Source organism: Amblyomma maculatum, chromosome 3 (genome assembly GCF_055883805.1).
Source record: "Amblyomma maculatum isolate TAMU_Amacu chromosome 3, ASM5588380v1, whole genome shotgun sequence".
NCBI classification, from domain to species: Eukaryota; Metazoa; Arthropoda; class Arachnida; order Ixodida; family Ixodidae; genus Amblyomma; species Amblyomma maculatum.
In genome coordinates, this window is record NC_139346.1 from 140,537,119 (window position 1) to 140,560,271 (window position 23,153).

The 23,153-nt window shown below is 47.1% G+C and overlaps 2 protein-coding genes across 3 annotated transcripts in view; one reads left to right on the plus strand and one right to left on the minus strand.

Moving 5' to 3' along the window:
* The window catches only part of LOC146196200 (uncharacterized), a 77,444-nt gene extending 56,900 nt beyond the window's left edge, over positions 1-20,544 (plus strand). Inside the window, exons 4-5 of one of the 2 annotated variants that reach the window (XM_084598117.1) lie at positions 6,737-6,853; positions 20,203-20,544. In XM_084598117.1, the coding sequence (XP_084454243.1) occupies positions 6,737-6,853; positions 20,203-20,366 (281 nt within the window). In that variant the 3' untranslated portion in view covers positions 20,367-20,544. The remainder of the gene's footprint in view (positions 1-6,736; positions 6,854-20,202) is intronic. The other variant, XM_084598118.1, reaches the window with a different exon arrangement.
* The window catches only part of LOC146196201 (phospholipase A2 hemilipin-like), a 90,468-nt gene continuing 74,052 nt past the window's right edge, over positions 6,738-23,153 (minus strand). The window contains exon 6 of the mRNA XM_084598116.1: positions 6,738-6,825. Within this exon, the coding sequence (XP_084454242.1) occupies positions 6,783-6,825 (43 nt within the window). The 3' untranslated portion in view covers positions 6,738-6,782. The remainder of the gene's footprint in view (positions 6,826-23,153) is intronic.

A 23,153-nucleotide genomic window follows, 5' to 3' on the forward strand; every position in this document is an offset into this window, starting at 1 on the left:
AGATTTTCTTTGTCTCGGCGTAGCGAGTCAGATAGCCCTACGCGACTGCTATCCGTTTCTTGCCTGCCTGCGACGAAGGAAAAGGGCAGAGGAGATCCATTTCTGTTTGGTCGAAAGGGGTACGCGGGGCTGTAACGGGCTTCAGAAACCAGAAGGCTTAAGAGACGGTATCTTCCGGCGCTGGCAATCACGGCAGCTTCTTACATAGCGCTTCACAGCGGCAGCTGTAGTCCTGGTCACTAGCACACGTTGCGCACAAGAGCGAGCGTCCCTGAATAACCCAAACGGCCAGATGTCGATTAATCGTGGCATGCGAGCAGGATTTCGTCACGGAGTCGCACGGGAATACCAGAAGGTAAGCTCTTTCTTGATCCTGAGAAGTCTTCTTATACAAAGCGCCGTGCCGCATACAGATGGAGCCAAGAGGTCAACACAGGCGTGAAGCGAGTGTTATCTCACGACCTTCAATGTAGTCAACGAGAGGGAGGATGCCTGGATCAGCTCTCTGCAGGTTCTGAGCTCGGATGGGCTTAGGTCACCTAGAAAACCACTCTCGTCATCGTGTGCGACCTCACCAGTTTCAACAAGTGCGTGTGAAAGCGTGTCGGCGTCTTCGTGTTTGCGGCCTGACTTATAGACAATAGTCATGTCGAACACCTGAAGTCGCAGACTCCAGAGTGCAAGTCGTCCAGATGGATCCCGCAGATTTGCTGGCCAGCATAAACAATGATAGTTCCTGGCGACTTTAAATAGGCGGCCGTAAAGATAGGGTCACAATTTTATGGTGGCCCACACGACCCCAAGATATTTCTTTTCCGACGTAGAGTGATTCGTTTCAGCACGAGAAAGACTGGTTAGCATAGACTATTACTCTCTCAATACCGCGCAAAGACCGACGCTGCTGGCGTCAGTGTGCACCTCAGTGTCAGCTTCTTCCTCGAACGGCGCCAGAACGAGGGAGGTTTGAAAGCGCTCGCGAAGCAAAGAGAAAGCCGTCTATTGCTCAGAAGTCTACACAAAGGAGGTGTCCTTCCTCGTGAGGCACGTCGGTGGTTCCGCATTCTGAGAGAAGTCCGGAAGGAACCATCGATAATATGCGCACACTGAGAATACACTGAAAGCTTTCTTGTTAGTTGGAACGGGAAACCGTGCAAGCGCAGAAGTCTTACCGGGCTCCGGGCAGAAAGTCAATGCCGAGGATAAGATCACGGGGACAGTCACCCAAAACGATACAACTGAAGACTAACGTGCTTTAAGTAATCTGCGTACGAGCCGTGCACATCCTCTTCGGCATAACAAGATGACCACCGGCGGTTCGGAGATACGCATCTGGCCAAGCAGTAAGCACTTTTCTTAAAGTGCTTACTCGAATAGTCAGCCCTGGTGTCTACTAATGCTCTGACGGGGGTGCGACCGTCTAAAATAACAGGGACTTCCAAAAAATGCAACTCTCTTCCTTAGGCGGCGTTACCAGCAGTTTTCGATCGGATTGATGCGGCGGAGACGGGAGGTCTTCAGCGCAACGACTACCAGCGGCCTTGCCCCCGACGGTCGCTGTTTTCAGTTTTCCCGGCTAGGACTAGGCGTGTGGTCCTGCTCTACACGTGAGGAGCCGCGAGTGGACGGAGAAGAGTGCCTTGGCGACGAAGAGTGGTACTGACTCTGCGAAGAGGATGAGGAACGCTGCTCCGCCAGATACTCAATAACACGGGGTCGTTGGCCAAACCAGGGAGGAGGGGAGTTGAAACGGAAGCCCCGAACACATGAGGCACCGATAGGATCAATCACGGTACAGGTGACCTGGTCCTCCGCAGTGAAAGCAGAGCCAACGACGGTCAAGGGAGCGCCATACGTCGGCTTTCACTTGAGGAGGAGAACGATCGTCGTAATACTGCATTGGATGCGCCGAGGGCGCAGGTGGGCTGTTGAGGGCGCGAGAAGAGGCAGTGGTGAAGGTGCAGCCGGACGTTGCAGAACTTCCACATAGGTAGAACGGGTTTAAGCTTCCGGCAGCGATGGTGGGCACCTATTGGTAGGCGACGCAGCCTTCTTGAACGCCTGTTGCTCCCTCTTCGTGCACAATGGTAGAAATGGAAGCTGGAGACGGCTGCGATAGGCTCCAGAACTCGCAAAGTTCTAGAGCAACGCCTAAGAGCGAAGCATGGCCGCTTTCCAAGGCGCAATTCCAGAACTGAAACGGATCTATGAACGATGTTCAAAATGGCGGCATTCCATTTACCCTTCGTGTTCTTGTCTGTGGAGTATTGATTACAAAGTTTTGAAATTTCGCTTTTTAGTACCTGACCGTTTTACTGCACTAAATCTTGCACATGAGCTCGACTAGAAGAGAATGTGATAGTTCTCTACTCAGCATGAAGTGATAATTATCGTAAAAATAAGCGATAACTGGTTCCGAAGCAATTTACTGAAAAACTTTTTTCAACCTTCCACGACAATAGCGCTGATAAATGCGTTTTAATGCAGGGCGAAAAAAACCAATAATACCGGCAGTGCTTCCTATGGAGGCCTTTTCCACCGATCATACATTGAAACCGCTGAGGCATGCAGTCCAGGAAGCTTTCAGTAAACATCTAGTTACCGTCTGCCCTCTCTTCCAGCAGCTTCTCTAATCTATGCTCGACGCTGCAAGCCTTTTTTTCTTTTCGGACGGCACGCTTACCGTATGACCAAAGAGGCTGAATTCAAATGTCAGCAGACAAACTTATCAATTCTATCCAGTCCGCCCACTTCTATAAGTTTTCGACAAATATAGAAACGCGCTTCGGATTCCCATTTACTTAAACACGTATCCAAACCCATGTTCTTCGTTGTCATTGGAAGCATATACCTTCCTATAAATCGCTGATAAACCACTTTTCTCACGATACCCAGAATTTAGTGATTCAACAAACCCGCGCCGTTGCGCTCCCACTTCCATGTTTTGCGCGAACGATATACAAGAAGGTTCATACAAAGTGCATTTTCAGCACTGCGGATAACGAATTCCACGCTTCCCAGAAACGCAAGGGCAGTTGTTCGGCTAACGAACTCAGTCTTTGATTACATATGCACATAATTCTGCCGCGGTGGTGCAGTGGTCCGGGCGCTCGAGTGCTGAACCCAAGAACGCACGATCACGAATCCCGGCCACGGTGGCCGCTTTTCGATGGAGGCGAAAAGCAAGGCGCACGTGTGCTGTGCGATGCCACTGCATTTTAAAGAACCCGAAGTGGTCGAAATTTCTGGAGTCCTCCACTACGGCGTCTCTCGTAGCCTGAGTCGCTTTGGGACGTTAAATTCCATAAACCAAACTAACCAAATAAATCCACAGAAGCAGGAGGAGGAATACATTTATTTGTGCTGCAGGATTTAACGCAACCGGGCCTCGGTATTCCACGTGTGAAAATTGAGATCTTGTCGCATCACCGCCACGAGGGCCTGCTGGACAGCCCAGAGTTGGTCGTTGAGGCTGGAGCTGCGCAGGACCACCTTGACGAGAGGGTTACGGGATTAACACTTGTCAGTTGTGCCTTGCACTATCAGAGTATGTGCTAAAGTGTAGCTATGTTTATCTTGCAGACTCTGGATGCGGTGGTGTCTAATATCCCTGTTGTAAATTCTGTTGTACTGCAGCGGGTACTGGCATGCATTTGTTTGTAATTGCCTCCATGGGACTGCCTGAGCTCTGTATATTTTGCGGCTAGGCGAACGGAAGGTCCGGCGGGCCAGAGGCTTTCATTAAGTCATTAAAGCTCGCAAACCTGTCTCTCCCCCTTCTTTGTCCTGAATCTCCCCGGCATGGTACGCGAGGCCTCGAGCGACAGCGTGAGCGACTGTTTAGGTTGGTGAGATGCAGAGAGAGGTTCTTCATGTGTGCGGGGAACCAAACTAGCTCGAGCTGGTTGCTTGGTGAGTGTTTAAAGATCTTGATTATTCGGCAGTCTTCAACGAATATTCTCCCCTTGACGCGATTCTTTACGCTGGCGGAGTGGAGGAGCGTTCCGGCAGGGTCGACGACCGCGACAGCGGATTGTCGATCCTTTTGATACTCGGCAGCGTCCATGAAGTGCGCTTCCCTCGCTTCCGTATATATCCGTAGATCCGCAGCAGGGCCGCGGCTCTGGCCTGTATTCTGTCTTGATTATACGTAAGGCGCACGTTTCTCGGGACTTGTGCGAGTCAGATGCCGTCCCTGACGTTCCGCGCGATTATTTCTTTCTCACCGTGTTGACGGTGGAAGCCAGTGCCAAGCCGCTCGAGTATGTGTCGTCCAGCTGCGATAGTCATCCGTATTTCTAGCTGCGACGTGTGCTGCCCTTCTGCAAGTTCGTCCAACGTGTTGTGAATTCCTAATTGCAGCAGGAGCTGTATGTTAGCCGCATCTGGTAGTCCAAGTGCCGTCTTGTGTACCCTGCATATAATCACATTGTTCTTTTCTTCTCCGCCTTGTACCAATTGTGAAAGATAGCCGCTCTTATAATAAATTATAATAAGAGCACCTGACGTATAATAAGGGTATGTGGCATATGACAAAGGGGTGCACGAGCCTCCTTCATGCCACTTCTGCTATTGGTGACTCTCTTTAGTAATCTCATTGTATTGGCAGTCCTGCGTATAAGCTTACTTACCATCTCGCCGTTTCCGTTGGATTCTGAGATCAAACCTAGAAATTGTTTTTGACGATGTGCACAGTTCCGCTGTCACTCGTGTTTAACCTGATTTCTTCATATTCTGTATTCTTTGATCCGCTGGGTGGTCGTCCCTTCTGCGTAGGGTGGTACTCGGCGATCACAATGCACCACCAATATATCCAGATAATGGATTTATTTGACTATATGATCCCGAAAACAAACTTCTTATGTATATGTCAGTTTCGAGATAGCCTCCTGTCGTTTAGCTCAGAACATATGACGTCGTTTTGTAGTTCATGGAACCACTACGGGGTGATACCAATGCGAAAATTCTCGAAACGTCAATTGAAAGACAGTAGAGAGCTTTTGTATATGCGCGAATGTTTTTCTCAATGCTTTAGTTGCCGATTGGGCCTGTCCCGGGGAAGACGTCCTCTGAATCAATATCTATACGAACCGTGCGAAGTGGCCGGCTGCGCTACTTTGAAATTCCTAAAAAGTTCGATTGTGTTTCAATTTTTATTTATGGCCGCAGATAATTGCCACAATCCGACTATTGCCTAAGAAATTAATAATTTATTATTATTTATTATTTCCACTTGTTAAAACACGTCCATCGGCACAGACTGCATGCATCAATACCAGATCATAGCCTAGCGAGATATAAAGTTCAAACCAACAAGAAACTTACCCCTAAAGTTCGAACAAACTACGGCAAACAAGCACTGACCCACCAAGTTCCGACTGTTCTTAACAGGCCCAATTTTAATGTTGACTTCTCTGTTAGAAGAACCACATTCAAACGTAACATTAAAGCATACCTATTTGCAAACAATATTGAATTTTCTCCAATCTAACATTTCAAGATTTCTGTATGTTGATCTTAACACTTTGGTTGAATTTTCTTGGTTGGAGCAAGTGAATCAATCGCTGGTGTTAGCAGCTTATGACTGGATGGCAAATTATGATTCTATTGTATATGTATGTAATACGGTTTATTTTGTTTTTGTTGTGTACTTCTTTTGCTGCTGTGCTTTCACGTGTGTAACAACCTCTTTGCGACATATGCGTTTATTATTTGTGTTAGGTTGTATATGTCTAGATTGATAATGTATTATTTCACTGGTCTGTCAAACTTTGCTTAGGTGCCGAGGCCTCGTCAGGTTTTTCAACCTTTTGCCTCGGCTGCCCCTTTCTGTAGAAAGAAAATAAATAATGAAAAAAATAAGGCTGCAAAACATTGGCCTACACAACTTGCGTCACTTTAAAATTGGCGGGTTATTAAGGGTTCGAAACTCCGATTTCAGTCGAATACAATTTGCGAAATTTTGATGCGTGAGCATTAGAGGTAACATGTCGAGGAGAACCTTGAGAGGAGTAGGCGTGATGTGTAGCCCTGATAATGGATAGCTGGCAGGTGAAATGTCCAGGACCTGATAGTCCGGTGGGTTGGTTGTGGCATGGCAGAAGCCGCTATGACGAGCAGCTACTCCGAAATGGGAATTGGACCTATCTAGTCGTGGATCCCGAATGAGACATGCTGATCGTAGGCCACGCAGGCACGTTCACACGTCTTTGTTAGCGGGGGTATATATCTAAGTCAAAGCGTCTTTCGTAGAACGCGGTTGCTTATGAAGGAAAAAAGCCGACAGTCGGCGAGGCCAAGGAAAGCATTGAGGATTGTACTTTGTCTTTTTTTTAATTTTTACTTGATAATCACACAAATTAGTAATGTAATGTGTTTAGGGGAAAGATAAACACAAAGATAAACTCAAGGCCTCGCCGACTGTCGGCTTTTTTCCTTCATGCATTATAACGCGCACCCTCATTTCCCCTTCATTTATGCGGTTGCTTATAGGTATATGTTAATGAATTCGTGTGAGAGAATGAGAATGTCCGCGTAGCGCTCAGTGAGAGATTGCAAAAATATTTAAAAGAGTGGGATTCATTATCGCAGCTCTACTTTCACTCTGCAGTTGATATATCTCTAGTCCAAAATGTCACTGTGTACGTCAACAAGAATCTAAGCAGATGGCAACGACACCTGCTTATGCATTCCCGTTGGATCGACAAACGCGAGTGCCATTTATCTTTTTTCTCTAAAGCAGGTACTGTGGAGTATAGAGTCCTGGAGGTTATGCAAAACTTTTGCTACGTTGTTGAGAAGATATCTGAAGGTGTCCCAGAAGTATCCCTAGAAGAAGGAAAAGAAAAGGTCCACAGTAAGTATTGGAACAGACTTATGCCACGAGACGATGAAGGCATATAAAACATTTTATTAACTGTGTCAGGTTGGAGTCGTTAACATACGGAATACAAGGATAATATGCTTGTAAATAATTACCGTGCTGAGGTAAGAGGTTACTGTCAGAAAGTACTGTTGGCGGCTATAGTAAGCGGTGATACGTCTCTACAGAACTGTAGTTATAGAAAGGCTTGCACTAAATCAAGTAGAGTGCCTAATTATTCCCCACTGTCCATCTTGATTGAAGTGTTCTTAGATAATAGTGTTGTTCCTTTGCCTTCCTTTTCATTTTAATAAAGTTGTCACTGCATATAAATTCCCATCATCGTTCCGGCGAAATGAGAGGCCACACGTAGGATGGAAGCATTAAAAATATGACAGTGAATGCAAATACCACGTGAATCAAAAGATTTACCTTTTCGAAAAACTTAATTGCACCTAAATAAAGTTCTGTAGGCCTTGGGCGGGATTTGAACCCATGACCATATTATGCGATCCAGATGCTAGCGACTAAGCCGTTCAAGGAACATTTCTTTCTTGTATGGAAAACTTCCAAATAGAAAGACACGAACCGTTCAAGCCACACATCACGGGGCTGCATACTGCATAATCCGAGCCCGCTTTTTTCCAGCAGTGCCTTCCTCTCATTAATGGGAAAATTCTTGGAGGCACAAACAAGCATCAGTATACGGTTGCCAACTTAGCGGCCCTTCCCCAGCAGCTTACACTCCCTGCATCAAAGCGCACTGCTCCAGGAATACTGACTTTGATGACCGTGGAGATTCGACATGCCTGTTCATCATTCAGCTCTTCCACAAACTGAATTGTCCCATCAACGTAAATAACTCACTAGGCAAATAACAGTTTTTCCCATCACAAAAAAAAAAGCAGAGTGAAATTCGGTGTAATTTCAATGGCCTTCTTAAGCTTTCGCTGCAATATGTAGACGGAGGAACTCAAAATTAGGGCCAAGAAAAGACAGTGATCACTGGTTATTATACGTTATTATACAGGGTTTACTTTAAAAATCATCTCTGCCAAAAAGACACCTTGCCAGGGAGTGTCGAATTGTGAACATTATAACGAATATTTTTTGGTGTAGACTGAACGCATATGCGCTTATCATTCTTAAAATGCTAGTGTCGAGACATCCCTGATAAAGGTGACGATACCACAATATCGAGAACAACTTAGTCAAGGACGTGAGTCTCTACCTTCTGGGGAGGCTACAGAGGTAATCTTAAGAAAAGCGCCCGCTCAGTAAATTGAAGGTGTCCGCGACTTGCTCAAGATAAAAAAAATTAGCATTGAGAAGCTACCCAAGGATATATGTGCTAGCTTTTTTTTAATTTTTAAAGTAAACGCTTCATAAGTAAAGTGCTTATGTAAGTCCTAAAAGATAATCTGCCGCCCTTACAAATGTTCAACTTTATAAGTGAAAATTCGTTTTTCTCGTCATACTACGTGCTTCGAACATTGACATCAAAGTACATTATTATTATTATTGTTGTAAGATGCGGATTTATTATAAATACTGCAACCAGAGGAGAAGTGACGAAAACAATCCATGGACAGCCAGGTCCAGCAAGCGCATTGATAGTGATGCCACTGAATGCAGTGCTCATGACGTTCTGAATCTGTACTTTGTGGCTATTATTCTTTTTATAATATTTTTGCGTATATGCCACTAAAGAGGACGACGATGGACTACATAGTGATAGACGACGAAGCTGAAGAAAAAGGTTGGTGCTTGCTGAACACCTACGTCTCTCATTATCACACTGGCGCCCACATTTCTGTCCTCAGTTCCCCGCTCCGCCGACGCTTCAAGAAAGTCCTCACACCCGCCACCTCATCTACCGTTCGTGTTGCGGATGGCAACACAGCTACTGTGATCGGTATGTGTACTGCACGCATTAGCATTGCCAGCCGCATCATCTCTGTGTTATTTACAGTCCTCACCAGTTGCCCTCAATACGTTATATTAGGCCTCGACTTCCTAACTGCACACTCCGCTCTCATTGACTGTTCTTGTGGACTGCTTCATCTAGGCCTGCGGTTTTGTCCGGACGAACAAGCTCATGCAACTTCAGCGCTCCGTCTTCGCTCCGCTGAATTTACTCGCCTGCCACCTGAAGCCGCTGTGTATGTACGAATGACGCCTTTTCCCTCCATTCTTGATGGTGACTACGTTGTTTTCCCCTGACCCGATGTGACTCTGCAGAGTAGCATAGCCCTCCCTCACAATATCGGGCATGTAGCGAATAACCACACTTATCTTCAAGTCCTGAACTTCAGCTTTTTTGTACAAGTTCTTCCTGACGACATTTCTCTCGCCGAACTGACCCCGTTGTCTTACTTTAATGTGTGTGCACTTTTACCTGACACTACATCTGCAGTATCGACACGGTATGTGCCATCCCCACCTACGGAGGCCCGCATATCAGGAATGGTACCTCCTGACGTGTGTCATGATCGTGCTCAAGCACTAACCAACCTTCTGCCTTCGTACAGGGACATTTTCGAGTTTGGTAACCGACCCTTGGGACAAACGTCCCTTGTTACTCACCGTATCGATACCGGAGACACCAGCCCAATTCACAGAAGACCTTCCCGAGTCGCCATTTCTGAACGTCGCGTCATACGAGATGAAAGGGACAAGATGTTGGCAAGAAACATTGTAGAGCATTCGAGCAGCCCCTGGGCGCCACCAGTCGTGCTTGTTAAAGAAGGACAATACCTGGAGGTTCTGCGTTGATTACCGACACCTCAACAAAGTTACAAGAAATGACGTTTACCCACTTCCCAGGATAGATGATGTCCTCGACTGCTTGCACGGTGCCAGTTATTTCTCTTCGATGCATTTTCGTTCCGGTTATTGGCAGATCGCGGTTGACAAACGGGACCGAGAGAAGACCGCCTTTGTCACTCCCGATGGCCTGTACCAATTCAAGGTGATGCCTTATGGCCTGTGTAATGCGCCCGCTGCATTCGAGCGTATGATGGACTCTCTTCTACGTGGCTTAAAATGGACGACGTGCTTGTTATACGACGTGCTCAAGGTACTCGGACACTTAGTCGATGTCCGCGGCGTTCAACCCGACCCGGACAAAATTCATGCTGTAAGTGCATTTCCTGCACCCCGCTGTACCAGTGAAGTTCGCAGTTTTCTTGGCCTTTACTCGTATTTTCGGCGCTTTGTCTCCAACTTGACGGAGACGGCTCGTCCACTCACCCTTCTTCTGAAGAATGGCATTCTATTTTGCTGGGGCCCAGAACAATCTCAAGTCTTTTCTGCGCTAATTGCAGCCCTAACCAACCCGCCCGTCCTGGCACACTTCACCCCTGATTACCAACGGAGGCACGCACCGACGCCAGGGGTCACGGTATTGGTGCCATTCTCGCCCAGCAGCAGACGGGTCGCACTGGCGTCATTGCTTATGCCAGTCGCCTCCTTTCAACGGCTGAACAAAACTACTCGATCACAGAACGTGAGCGTTTAGCCCTCCTGTGGGCCATTACAAAGCTTCGCCCTTACTTTTTTGGCCGCCCGTTCTCCACCATCACCGACCACCACGGCTTATGATGGCTTTCTTCACTGAAGGACCCTACTGGTCGTGTCGGGCGTCGGGCGCCGCGTCTTCAGGAATACACTTTTTTGTCGTCCACAGGTCCGGCCGGCTACACACTGATGCCAATTGCCTGTAACGCAATCCGGTAGATCCGCCGTTTGAAAGCGAGTGTGACGATGACCCCTGTGTGTTGTCAATCTCTGACCTTTCAAACATTCGTCATGAGCAGCGCATAGATCCCAAGTTTTGCGGCATTATCAACCGCCTCAGCACTGATTACCCTGGCCCTACCCTTTATTTGCATGTGCTCCACAAGGGCACTTTATTATAGGCGCAATATTCGACCAGATGGCGCTGAGCTTCTGCTCGTTGTCCCCGAAGATCTGCCTGCCACCGTCCTTCAGCAGCTGCACGACGCGCCACTGCGGACCATATTGGTGTATCTCGTACGTACGTCAGCATCCGCCGGCGCTTCTTTTGGCCAGGGGTATACCGCTCTGCTCGTTGTTACGTGGCTTCTTGTGACCGGTGTCAGCGACGGAAAAAGCCCTCGGTTGTGCTTGCTGGATCCTTACAGCCTATCGACATCCCAATAGACCCATTTTCCCGAGTTAGCATTGATCTCCTCGGGCCTTTTCCTCTGCCTGCTTCGGGGGATAAATGGATTGCTGTGGCTATACGGACTATACTACGCGCTACGCCGTTACACGAGCGATACCCACCAGCTGTGACGTGGCAACGTTTCTCCTCCACGACGTTATCCTGCTCCATAGTGCACCACGCCAGCTGCTCGCTGACCGTGGTCGCTGCTTTCTTCCTCGAGTAGTCGAAGAAATTCTCCGATACTGCTCCATTAAGCACTACTTTACCACCGCTTACCATCCACAAACGAACGGCCTCACTGAACGCCTCAATCGCACACTCACGGACATTCTGTCAATGTATGTATCGACTGATGACCGTGACTGGGATATTACTTTACCGTTTGTTACCTTTGCGTAAAATTCCTCCCGTCACGATATAATGGACTACTCGCCCTTCCACTGTTCGGTCGTGACCCCTCTCTTCCGTTTGATAGCGTACGCGCCTCACACCGCTAATGCAAGTTCCATGTTCGTCATGCCATATCCCGAGCTTTTGCCACTTCAAGCCTGCCAGGAATGTGGCTGGTGCTGAGCAGAGGCCAAATGGCATCACCTTGAACTCAAAAAGACTGTCCGGTGTGATGAATGCGGTCTTCTCGCGATCTCTTTCGTCTACTTCAATTTGCCGGTATCCGCTCTTCAGGTCCATTGATGAGAAGTACCTTGCATTGCAGAGTCGGCCGAGAGTGTCGTCGATGCGGGGAAGCGGGTAGACATCCTTCTTATTAATGCTATTCAGGCGGCGGTAATCAACCCAGAAGCAAAGTGTGCCGTCTTTCTTCTTCGCCAAAACGACTGGTGCCGCCCAGGGGCTTTTAGATGGCTGGATTACGTCCTCACGCAGCATTTCCTCAACTTGATCGCGTATGGCCTGGCGTTCTCGCGGCGATACACGATAGGAGCTTTGGTGCAGAAGTCGGGCGTGTTCGTCCGTTATAATGTGGTGCTTGGCCAGTGGGGTTTGTCGTACCTTCGATGATGACGAGAAGCACTCCCCGTAGCTTCGAAGAAGACTGGGAATCTGGTCTTTCCTGCTGTGAGTCATACCGGGTTGATGTCAAATGTGGGCTGACGGAATTGGTCAGGTGCGTCTTTCAGCGTTTGGTCGTGGAGGGTGCATACATATTTGAGGTCCGCTAAATCGTCGAGAAAAGCGATCGTCGTGCCCTTGTTGCGATGCCGGTATTCTTTGGTGAAGTTTGTTACCAGCACCTGAGCTTGACCTCTCCGGAATTTCGCGATGCCGACACCTCGTTCCAAGAGCAATTGGATATTTCCTTCGACGATGCCTTCAGCGGTTTCGATGTTTGCGCTACCTACGCAGACTGCGACGCCTGATCGGGGCGGCACGGTCAATTCTTCATCAAGGACGTTTAGAGCGATATGTTGCGTTGAAGTCGTCGTAGCAGGAATGGCTTTGCCTGCAGAGAACTTTATGAGCTTGGATCGCAGGTCGGTGATAGCCCTATGTTCATTTAGGAAGGCCATGCCTAAAATCACGTCGCGGGAGTACTGCTGCAAGACCACAAAGCTGGTGGAGGGAGTACGCCCATTTACGGTTATTCTTGCAGTACATCGTCCCGATGGAGTAATCAGGTTGCTACCTGTGGCGCGAATCAGCGGGGCATACCAAACGGTTTAACGGTCCACTGATGACTGAATAGTCAGCTCCAGTGTCTACTAGGACAGTGACTCTGCGACCGTCGACATCAACTTCAAGGTCACTTGTTCGCGTCCTCGCATTATACGTGGGCCTTGGTGTTCGCGATCTTCGCTCCGTCGTTTCTTCAGGTCATGGCCGGGGCATACTGTTGTTACTTCGCTGGGCGGCGGTGTCGGCTTGCACTCTGGTCGTGTTGTCGTCGATGTCGTCGTGTGAAGCGGTGGTGAAATGGCTGTGTCGTCGTTAGTGGTCGGCGGCGGCGGAGGATGTTCGTCTTTTCACCGTTGAGCAACCTCACCTCCAAAGGATGCTCTATTTAGTTTCCCCTGCGCGGGCTTGGAGACCTTCCGCGCACACTTTCAAAAGCGGACCCTGTACGGCGACGGAGACCTGAGCCGACGGCTTGGTGGCTACGCCGATAGTTGTCGATTTCTTGCGGTCGTTCAGCTGGGCGTGGTCGTGAAGCGTCGACTGCAAATCCGCGGAGACCGATTCGTCGGTACGGGCAGTGGCGCAGAATGTGACCGGTCTCACCGCAGTGGAAGCATAATAGCCGGTTGTTCGCTGTCCTCCAGGCGTCGCTCTTCCTGGGGCTTGGGGGGTCATTGGTAGGCTTGGCGGGCGGGGGCCAAGGGGCGGATTTCAGGAACAGGATGGTAGCGGCGAGGGTTCGGAAAGTCATCACGTCGATGCGCAGGGCGACGTAATGCAGCAGCGTAGTTCATCGCTGTTGCCTCTTGTGCTGGAATAGTCGCAGCCGTCGCTTGAGGGACGCCCAGCGCCTGCAGGACTTCTTCACGGACGACGCCCGTGAGCGTCGCCACCTGGGATTGTGGCGATGATGGCATCAATCGGCGGAGCTCCTCTCGCACGATCACCCGTATGAGGTCCCGAAGGTTCTGTTCGCTTGCAGAGGCGCTGGGGTAGTGGCTTGAGTAGTCCGGCTGAAGTGGTCGCTCGTAGTGGCGCATCCGGGTGTCCAACGTCGTCTCGATGGTAGATGCTTCCGTTTCAAATTCCGCCACGGTTTTTGGCGGATTCCGGACAAGACTTGCAAAAAGCAATTATTTAACGCCTCGCATTAAATATTTGACTCTCTCACCTTCGGTCATGTTAGGGTCGGCGCGGCGAAAGAGGCGCTTCATCTCCTCAACGTACGCCAGGACAGGCTCGTTAGGAAGTTGAAGTCTTGACTGAAGGAGGCCCTGGGCTCTTTCCTTTCGTGCGACCCTTGCAAAGGCAGTCAAAAACGCTTCCTTGAAAATCTCTCAATCCTTCATAGCTGCCTCATGATTTTCGAACCAAACTCAGGCATGTCCTTGAAGAACAAAGTAGACTTGCCTGAGTTTCGCGGCGTCGTTGCAGCCTTTGAATTCTGCCACACGGTCGAAAAGGTCCATCCAGTCTTCCGCATCTTCACTGGGCAATCCTTGAAAGATGGGGGGCTCCCTGCGCTGCACGAAGACGACTGGTACTGTTGACTGGGCCATTCCCAAAGTTTATGCGTTCCACAGTCGAATGGGGTCAGGCAGCAGACCGTGTTCGGGTTTTAGGCCTTGGAGTCGGCGGCTGGCTCGGTGACCTGTAGGCTTGTCTTCCAGGGCGACAGTAATAAGGCTGAGGTCTTCGCTTGAAGAATAAAGTGCAGCACCTGCACCAGATGTCACGTGATGGTGACAAGGACGTTGGCCCAAAAGAAGACACAGGCTTAATGGTACTGAAATGAACTCTTTATTGGGCTGACTTGCGCCCTCGAAAGAACTAAGCAACTCGGCGGCGGCGATAGCAACAAACGTGCTCGTCGATCGTCGAACAAAGAATGCCCGTCACACTCTTCAACACTCAATTTAAAGGCTGCTCAGAACAATCTAGATGACTTTGCAAACTGCTACTAGTACACCCTGGAACATTGTTGAAACATACGCAAGTGAACGGAATCTTCGAGACAGATCTCGGCGCATCTTTCGCGACAAAGAAAATGATAACGCGTCGTATCGCCACAACGAGCATGAACAAACACGGAATACAGATTTGATTCGCGTGCCAGAATCACAGTAATAAGGCCGCATGCCGGCGGCTGTTAAAAAAAAAACAACAAATACAGTTTTGAAGGTTTCGCGTCAATATGCCACTAAAGGGGGCGATGGACTACGCAGTGATAGACAACGAAGCTGAAGAAAACGGTTGGTGCTTGCCTGAACACCTACATCTCTCATCACGTGTTTTGATTTCCCCTGTTGGGGTACTAGCCTTCTGCCACGTATCATTATGTTAACGAAATACATCAATATTACTACGAGGTGTTCTCCTGCTGTAGCAATACGCTGAGTTTGCTTTCTCTTGCCATTGCACCATAGATGATGAGTAAATTCTCGTTTTTGTGCCTTTTCCTTCCTTTCATTTGTGGGTTTTATCATGTGACTGAGAGTGTAGCAATTGCATAATAGGTGCATGCACGCTATATCTACAGCTACGGAGTTCTCCAGTTGCTAAAGGCAGAGCATTAACGGAACGGAACTATTATGTGACCGAAAAACAACGTTTGGCTATCATCTGGACAATGCCACGTTTCGTCCTTACATCTTTTTGCCCCGTCCTACGTTGTTACAGATCACCCCAAACTCTGTTACCTGTCCTCCCTCACGGCTACGCAGACCACGACTGGGTTCTCTCCGTTGTTTCTTTTATATGGTCGTCAACCTACGTCCACCATAGATACTATCCTGTCATAGCGTCTCGACGATTCCGAGATCGCTTTACTGTCTGAGGCACACACATATGCCGAGAAGTGGCTACAATTCGCGTGCTCCTTCACCGCAGAGAACCAGGGTCACCAAAAGCACAGTCAGGGATCCTTCGGATCCAATGCCTTCATGTCCTTCCGGCGTAGTCGTGTGGCTCTGGGTGCCTTCCTCCACTCTCCGCCCTCAAATAAATTCCTTTCACGTTGTAACGGACCTTACCGCATTCTGGAACCGTATTCTACCGTGAATTACCTAGTGAAACCAATGGACCCCTCTCCGGACCATCACCGCCACGGCCGAGAAACTGTACACGTCGATCGCCTCAAGCCCTATTATGATCCTCCTATCCTTTCCTCACCATGAGTCATCAGGGTAGCTCCTTTTTTGACTGGGAGATATCGTAATACGTCAGACTGACTGCAGCTCACGCGACACATCGAAGAGATTGAAAAAGTAAAGCCGGAAGCCTGGATTGACCCTCGAGAGCTGGTTCGGCAGATATACATAATTTAGAAGAGCCAACAGTCTCCGAGTCCAAGGGAAACCTTGCGGATATTTTGTTTTGGTTTTTTATTGTGGGTATTAACAAGACGTAGTCTTATGATGATTTGAAGGATAAAGAATATGAAATGAAAAGCGTAAGGAAAAATAACGCGCCGATGGTGGGTATATATATATATATATATATAAATGAAGGGGAAATGAGGATACTCGTTATAATACATGAAGGAAAGAAGCCAACAGTCGGCGAGGCCAAAGAAAGCATTGGTGATTGTACTTTCTCTTTTTTTAATTTTTTACTTGGGTAATCACATAAATTAGTAATGAAATCTGTCTAGGGGAAAGATAAACACAAAGTAGAAGGAAAAACAACGTGCCGATGGTGGGGACCGAACCGACGACCTCCGAATATCGCGTTCGATGCTCTTCCAACTGAGCTACATCGGCCGCTGTCCCACCTGCTACTTTCTTGGGTATTAATGTTTTCTGCATACGAACTTTGAGAGCGTTCACCAGAGGGATGGGAGCTTTCCTCAGTTACTAAACATTCACTTTAAACAATACATGGGATTTGAACTGTTGCAGAGCACCTTCAGGAAATTCATCCTATTATTTGTACAAGAAAAGCTTCACATGTATCTTTTCTCCAAACCCTAACCAATAAAAATAGAAGAACAGTCGCATGACTATAGCACATTCGCGCGCCCCAGATACCATGTTGTCAATTGTGATTTGAGCAAATGAAAGCAGCTGCGATGTTGACAGGACTGTGCTCCATTTTCAGCGCAGGTTGATATGCTGGCGATGGTTCTTTCGTCCACATCAGCCTTTTGACGCACATAACGGATGGAAGTTGTTGCTGCAATGAACCCTTCCATGTTCACTAAATTAGGAAATATTCTTTACTATCTACTAAATTCTTGAAAAACAATTGAGTGCCACACGACTGACAGGTGTATCCAACTGATTTCCATCGCCTGCTTCAAATGCTTTCTTTTAACCCTTGGAACGGAGCCAGCGGGTACACTTGGCACATGTATACAACTGAATATCTAGACTGTGTCGATATTACAGAATTGAAATTTCTTGAAACGCGCTGGTCGCACAAAAAGACTCAATCGACTGAATAGGTCGCTTAGAGCGGTGCAGCTCAGTGAGTTGAGGCGCCGCGAAATATACTGCAAATGCCTCGGGGACATTTTAATGTGACGGCGTTATAGGCCTTGTTCATCAGAAAATCAGGCTTCGGCGCTGCGAGAAAAAAATCACGAACATGGCTCAGGCAGGTGCAAACTAGCACCTCTCTCTTCTCTTGAGCTCTGAATCAGCCCGGTCTCTTACACCCTGACTTAGACATATCACTCGCAAGCAGCCCTTACGGTTAAGTTAAAGCGGGGATTATATCTAGCTCAGGCGTTCTTGCGGTAGCTCACGACTGTATGGTAACGAGCGTGTGTGAGATCGGAGAGGTACAAAGTAAACGCCTAATGGTTAGGCGAGTAGCAAACTAAAGGTGCGCTAATGAGGATCGCAAGCGATACCACCGAAGAGAACCATTAAAGGTGTGGCGTCGTAACCTTAAAGGCAAAGGTAAGTGCCTCGCAATTTTCTTTCCAGTGGCACGTGATTCGCCTTTCCAGGAGATGCGGAAACTCTTGTACTATAGCAAACATAATAATCGTGAGGTTCAGAAAAAAAAAAGAGTTTTATATATTAACTAAAGTCTTGATTTGGGCCTGTTGGTCACAATGGGTAATGTTAAGAAGCAGCTCGAGCAGACAAGGACAAAACGTAAGGCAACAGGACTGGCGCTGACTTATCAACAGTTTACTGAAAGCATGAAGCAGCATTTATAAGCAATCCATAACCCACGTGGCATCAAGAACCCAGAAGTGACATCACTTATAATTATCAAGCAGGCCGTCATCCATATTTTGCTGAAGAAGCACATTAGCCTTTATCTACGAGAAATTGAATGTGTTACAAAGCCAACCGAACCTGAACCTCAAGAGCAGCAGGAAGCAAAGAACAAACAACTATATAAGGAGAGATTAAAAGAGAACAAAAAAAATAAAACGCCATCGCGAGCAGAGTCGAAAGTAGAAGTTTAAAAATTAACCCGCAAGAATAACAATTCGGAGCAAAAGCTGAGACAGGTCTGCGGCCACCCTATCAGCGGACACGAGGCGGATCTAACCAAAATGAAACTAAAAACGAAAATAATTATTAACGCAAAAACAGTGCCAATAACGTCAACAAAAAATAAAAAGAAAAAAACAACCGTTAGAGCGAAAGCAGTGTCAAACATCGAAGCGAAAGCAAAGATCGCATTTAAATCATACTTAAAAGACAACCGATAACGCTAAAGCTTTGTCAATACATCAGAGCAAAAGCAGAAACATTTAAAACAGTTCCAAAAAACCTCGTTCCTCGTCAGTCAGTAAAACTGACGGGGTTCTAACACATTGTTCTCCTGCTTTTGCAATCCGCTGTCTCGTAATGACCCTCCCGACTTCGTTTCGGGCCCGTGCTCTGACTTTCGCTTTTTTCAAAAAGAGGCTCACGCTTTTATTCGCTTCGCACGTTTCGCAGTGCTCATTCCTGTGGCCATCGTCTTTGCTAGGTACGAGTCTTCGGTGTAGCTGGTATGACAAAGCCGGTGGCCAATTGGATGAGCACTGCGAAACGTGCGAAGCGAATAACAAAAAGTGTGAGCCTCTCTTTGAAAAAGCGATAATCAGAGCAATGTGATTGTTTTTGCCTCGATCTGATTTACACTGCTTTTGCATTAATGGTTGTTTTCGTTCTAGAGCGCAGCTCTTTAGCGCCCATTCCTGTCTTTCGCGTCGTCGCCGTCGGTGTTGTCCCTCGTAACCAGCTCTGCAGCCGGGGTAGCATGCGCTGCTTCCCCTCCCCCCTCCCCCTACCTCCATGGCGGCGACCGCACGTGTTCTCCGATTGCTGCGCGCACTCCTGCCACCTTTCGCCGCTGTGTGGCGGCGACGGCGTTCTCCGGTTGCCGAAGCGCCGGCTTGATATCAGCGGATCACGGCGTGTGCCCCCCAAGCCGAAATGCAGAGCCACGTTGTCCTGACTCGCTATTGGCCTCAGCGGCATAAGTCAGTCGCTGCTATTTCTTCGCTGCACAACATTCCTGTGGGACCGCGTGCTGCCTCCCGCAACCTCCCGATAACGTAATTGGTCTCTTCATTTCTCCGACCCCAAAGCTTCGTTCATGACAGTCAAGAACTGTTAGTGGAGTGTTTTGTGAAGAAATATGTGTGAAAAATAGAAACGTTGTCTGTAACTGTACATACATGTCTTGCTTGAAATCTTTACCTCGATCTTTGCCACGATCACAAATTTCGCATTCGGAAGTAACGTAATCATCAGCAAATTATTTTGCTTTTTGGTTCGATCCGCTTCGTGCCTGCTGATCAGGTGGGCAAAAATTTGACTGAGCTTTTGCTCCGAATCGTTATTCTTTATTGTTAATGTTTTAAACTATTACTTTTGACTCTGCTTCTGCATCGAATATACTAACTCTGCTCGTGTTGGCGTTTTAGTTTTTCGTTTTCTTTTGGTGTCTTCCTAGTTTTGGTTCTTCGCTTTATGCATTTCTTCGGCTTCGGGTATGGTTGGCTGTGTGATGCATCCAATTTCTTGTAGATAAAGGTTAGTGAGTATTTTCGGCAAGAGATTGATGACGGCCGATTTGATACTGTTAAGTTACGCCGCCTCTGGGTTTTTCATGTCACGTGGGTTGGGGATTGCTTGTAAATACCACTCCCTGCTTTCAATAAACTGTTGGTAGTCAGCACCAGTCCTGTTGCCTTGCGTTTTGTCCTTGTCTGTTCGTGCTGCATCTTGTTATTAAGAATTTTATACAGTTTTCAACTCATCTCCAAGCCAGTGAGGCTAGCGAGTGTATATCACTGTTTAGTTATCCTGATTACCATTCAACGTAGTTCATTTCTTTCGAATATCCTTGCCTACAGAAACTACAGTATCTTGGGCACCCCCTAAAAATTCGAAAACGGGTATTCTTAATTATTACCTGGCAACATGCATACATTAGATAAATATTCACAGCCGATCAGTACTATACCAGGAATGACGCATTTGGATGTGTACGTGAGACACGTATGTACATTGTGTATTTCATAAAACATACAACGTGTTTCTGTCTTCATTAATTGCAGATTGCGAACTTTGGCTAAAGAAAGAAAAGGAGGTTGGACATCAACGGCCTACTTACAGGACTGAAAGCTTGAAGGCGTGCAAAAAATCATATGACGTCCTTTGCATGAATATGCAGCCTGTGTATTCTAAAAGACTCTGTGATCCGATCTCGGCCTCAAAATAGTCTCTCTTTTTTTTTTTTTTGCTATTATGACCCAGCGCAGAGCATGATGGGCGAACACGAACTTTTATGCTGTACTTCAAAGCCGAATGTAAATAAAGCAAGCTCTAACTCTCTTTCGCTCGTACGTACTGGAGGCGCGTATGCTGATGTATCCACCATTTTACAGAGAAATTTTTTACTGCTACGCTAGGAAGCTGTATACATCATGAGGGGGCTCCAATGTGCGATTAACGTCAGTGTATCATTTATCACGACTGTTGCGAGTTGGAAATATTTGAAGTGGTGACACTGGACCTTTGTAAAGCTTCCTTATGTCAAATTTCTTTGAATTTTGGTTTCCGGAAATTTCCGTCAATAGCTATATGTGTCCATGGTTTGCAATCAAGAAATACATTCAAATTATTCCGCCAGACCTCGGCCATGTTTTTACAGAACCTATTTTATTACAATGTACAATGCTGGTATGGCGATAAATATTATATGAAGCGTGGTCTTGGAGAACGGCACAAAGAGGCAACCCTCGTTTTGACAACTATGGGTTGAAAGCTTGGTTTAAACTGAGGACCGCCGAAAAATATGCCCAAGTTTTTTTAGCTTGGTTTTAAGCGACAACGTGTAGGATTTCATGCTTGCATGTAACAACCAGCCAGGTGTTATGTAAGTTAATGTAGGCTATAGGAGAAATCTAGACCGTACTAGCACCAGGAAGGCCGTGATTGGACAGCATTCTTGCAAAATAAATACTGTGACTGTGAGATTGACGCATTCATAACTGAACTTAAATACTGCTGACTGATCCCGACCCTCCACTTCTTGTCTAAAAGCCCTAAGCTATGAGGCCACCTCCTCAGAGATAAAAGATTTTATTCAGTAGTTTTTCGTTTAAGCATGCCAGTCTCATTGCCTGTTATGAAGGATAATGGTTCATTCAAAAAGTGTAAGCGGCCCATTAATTTTAAAATGAACTGTTGCTTGTTGAAAAGCAATTCGCGTGGGTTAAGAATTGATCCTTTGATTTTAGTGAAGCACTGCATTATACAGCATGAATGCTCTTCCAAATCGCGGACAAAGAGATCAAAACATTGGTTATTGCCCCACTTGCGAATGAGTTCACTTGGTAATAATTTACATGAAGGCCGCCGCAGCTTTTTTTTGAAGTGAGCTTAAGTTGCAGTTTTGCAACGGCATATTCCGTCTTAAAACAAAAGCTTCATAGGATGATCATACCTGCTATAAATAAACAAGAGTGAGCTAGCGTTTCCTTTTACTGCGGTCTTCAAAGTGCTATTTGCTTTCCACACATTCCTTAGCAAATGCTAACCTTATTAGCACCCCTGTCCAATTATCCGGGAGCGGGTATAGAGAAGCAATAAAGTACTAACACTTCTCAAAATTTTTTAGCATTGTTTCGCTTGTGTTTGTGCTCTAGTTATTTACGCGTGCGCGCCGTGTGCACTGGCTTGCTAGCACCGGCACTGAACACTGCGTTTGCTCAGCCAGTTGTGCACCTGTAAAGCCCATATTCTTAAACTCAAGTCCAAACATGGCGTTAGAACCGAAGTACATGAGGCTAGCTTCTTCAGAGCTAGCTCCTCAGCCTAGCGTCTAGTGTAGCCTAGATGTCCAGAGCTTAATTTTCCGCTGCCTCGCGATTAAATCAATTCAATTTATTTTTCAAAAAGCTTCTGAAGGGTCACCTGGGCTAAAAGCTGTCATGTCAGCTTGACAAGGCCCAGGTGCCCGATGTACAAGGCAGGGCATGGTGGCCTATCATGCATAGGACAGTACAATGAAAAATAAAATACACAAAATATGGTACAGATTTGTACATGTGAAAAAATCAACTATGATAGGACAATATGGATACATGTTTGCAACAAAACAGCAATGACGTCATTCAAAGAATAGATCCGAGAAAGAAAAAAAATCTAAAGATGCAATACAAATAGTACTTCTTAAGGGAAACATACAGGAAACAAGTACATTTTCATATTAACGGCTTCTGAAAATCAGGATAGCAGGAAATATCACCCACTAAAATCTAATGGGATAAAAAATGCTGCCGTAATCGGTTGAGGTTGGGGCTGCTAAATTAATCATACTTATTGAACATTTGGGGAAGATTATGTTTCAAAGACTGTAGTTTGTAATTGGTGCGGAAGCGTGGAATCAGCCACACATCAGTGCTGCGTGTAGAGGCCAGTGAGAGTAAGCCCTCTAAATTATTTGCGTCTCCTTGCTTCGTCGAAGGAATAGTTTTAATGGGCCGTATTAAATTAGAAAAAGACTGTACGTTGGCCTAGCGAGCACACGAGAGAACGTCCGTCTCCTCCCTTGCTCGGGTCGCAGTCACAGGATGCCCCCTGCAACTCGTGGTTGTGGCACATTCTCTCTTCCGAGAAATCATTCTTGGTGCCCCACTGCTACCGTTCACACAGTTTCGTGGAATCCATAGAGTAGCCGGGATCGAGTTCGCTGAAGCCTCCCAACACCTGCTGTTCCGCCACTGACATGCCACTATCGCGTATGCGCACGAGATTTATGACAAGACAGTCTGTTACACACACACACACACACACGTACAGACAGGTTGCCTGATGGGGACCGCCAACGGCGTTTAGAGCCCAGCGCACTAACCAGCCAATCACAGAGCAGCCGAGCCCGCTTTAATGCGTATGGAAGACCCCTAGTAACCAAGAAAACAACTAAAACAGACAACACATGCACGTAGGAACACTTTACATTGAACAGATGTCCCTATCAAACAAAAATCTGCAGTAAGGTGGG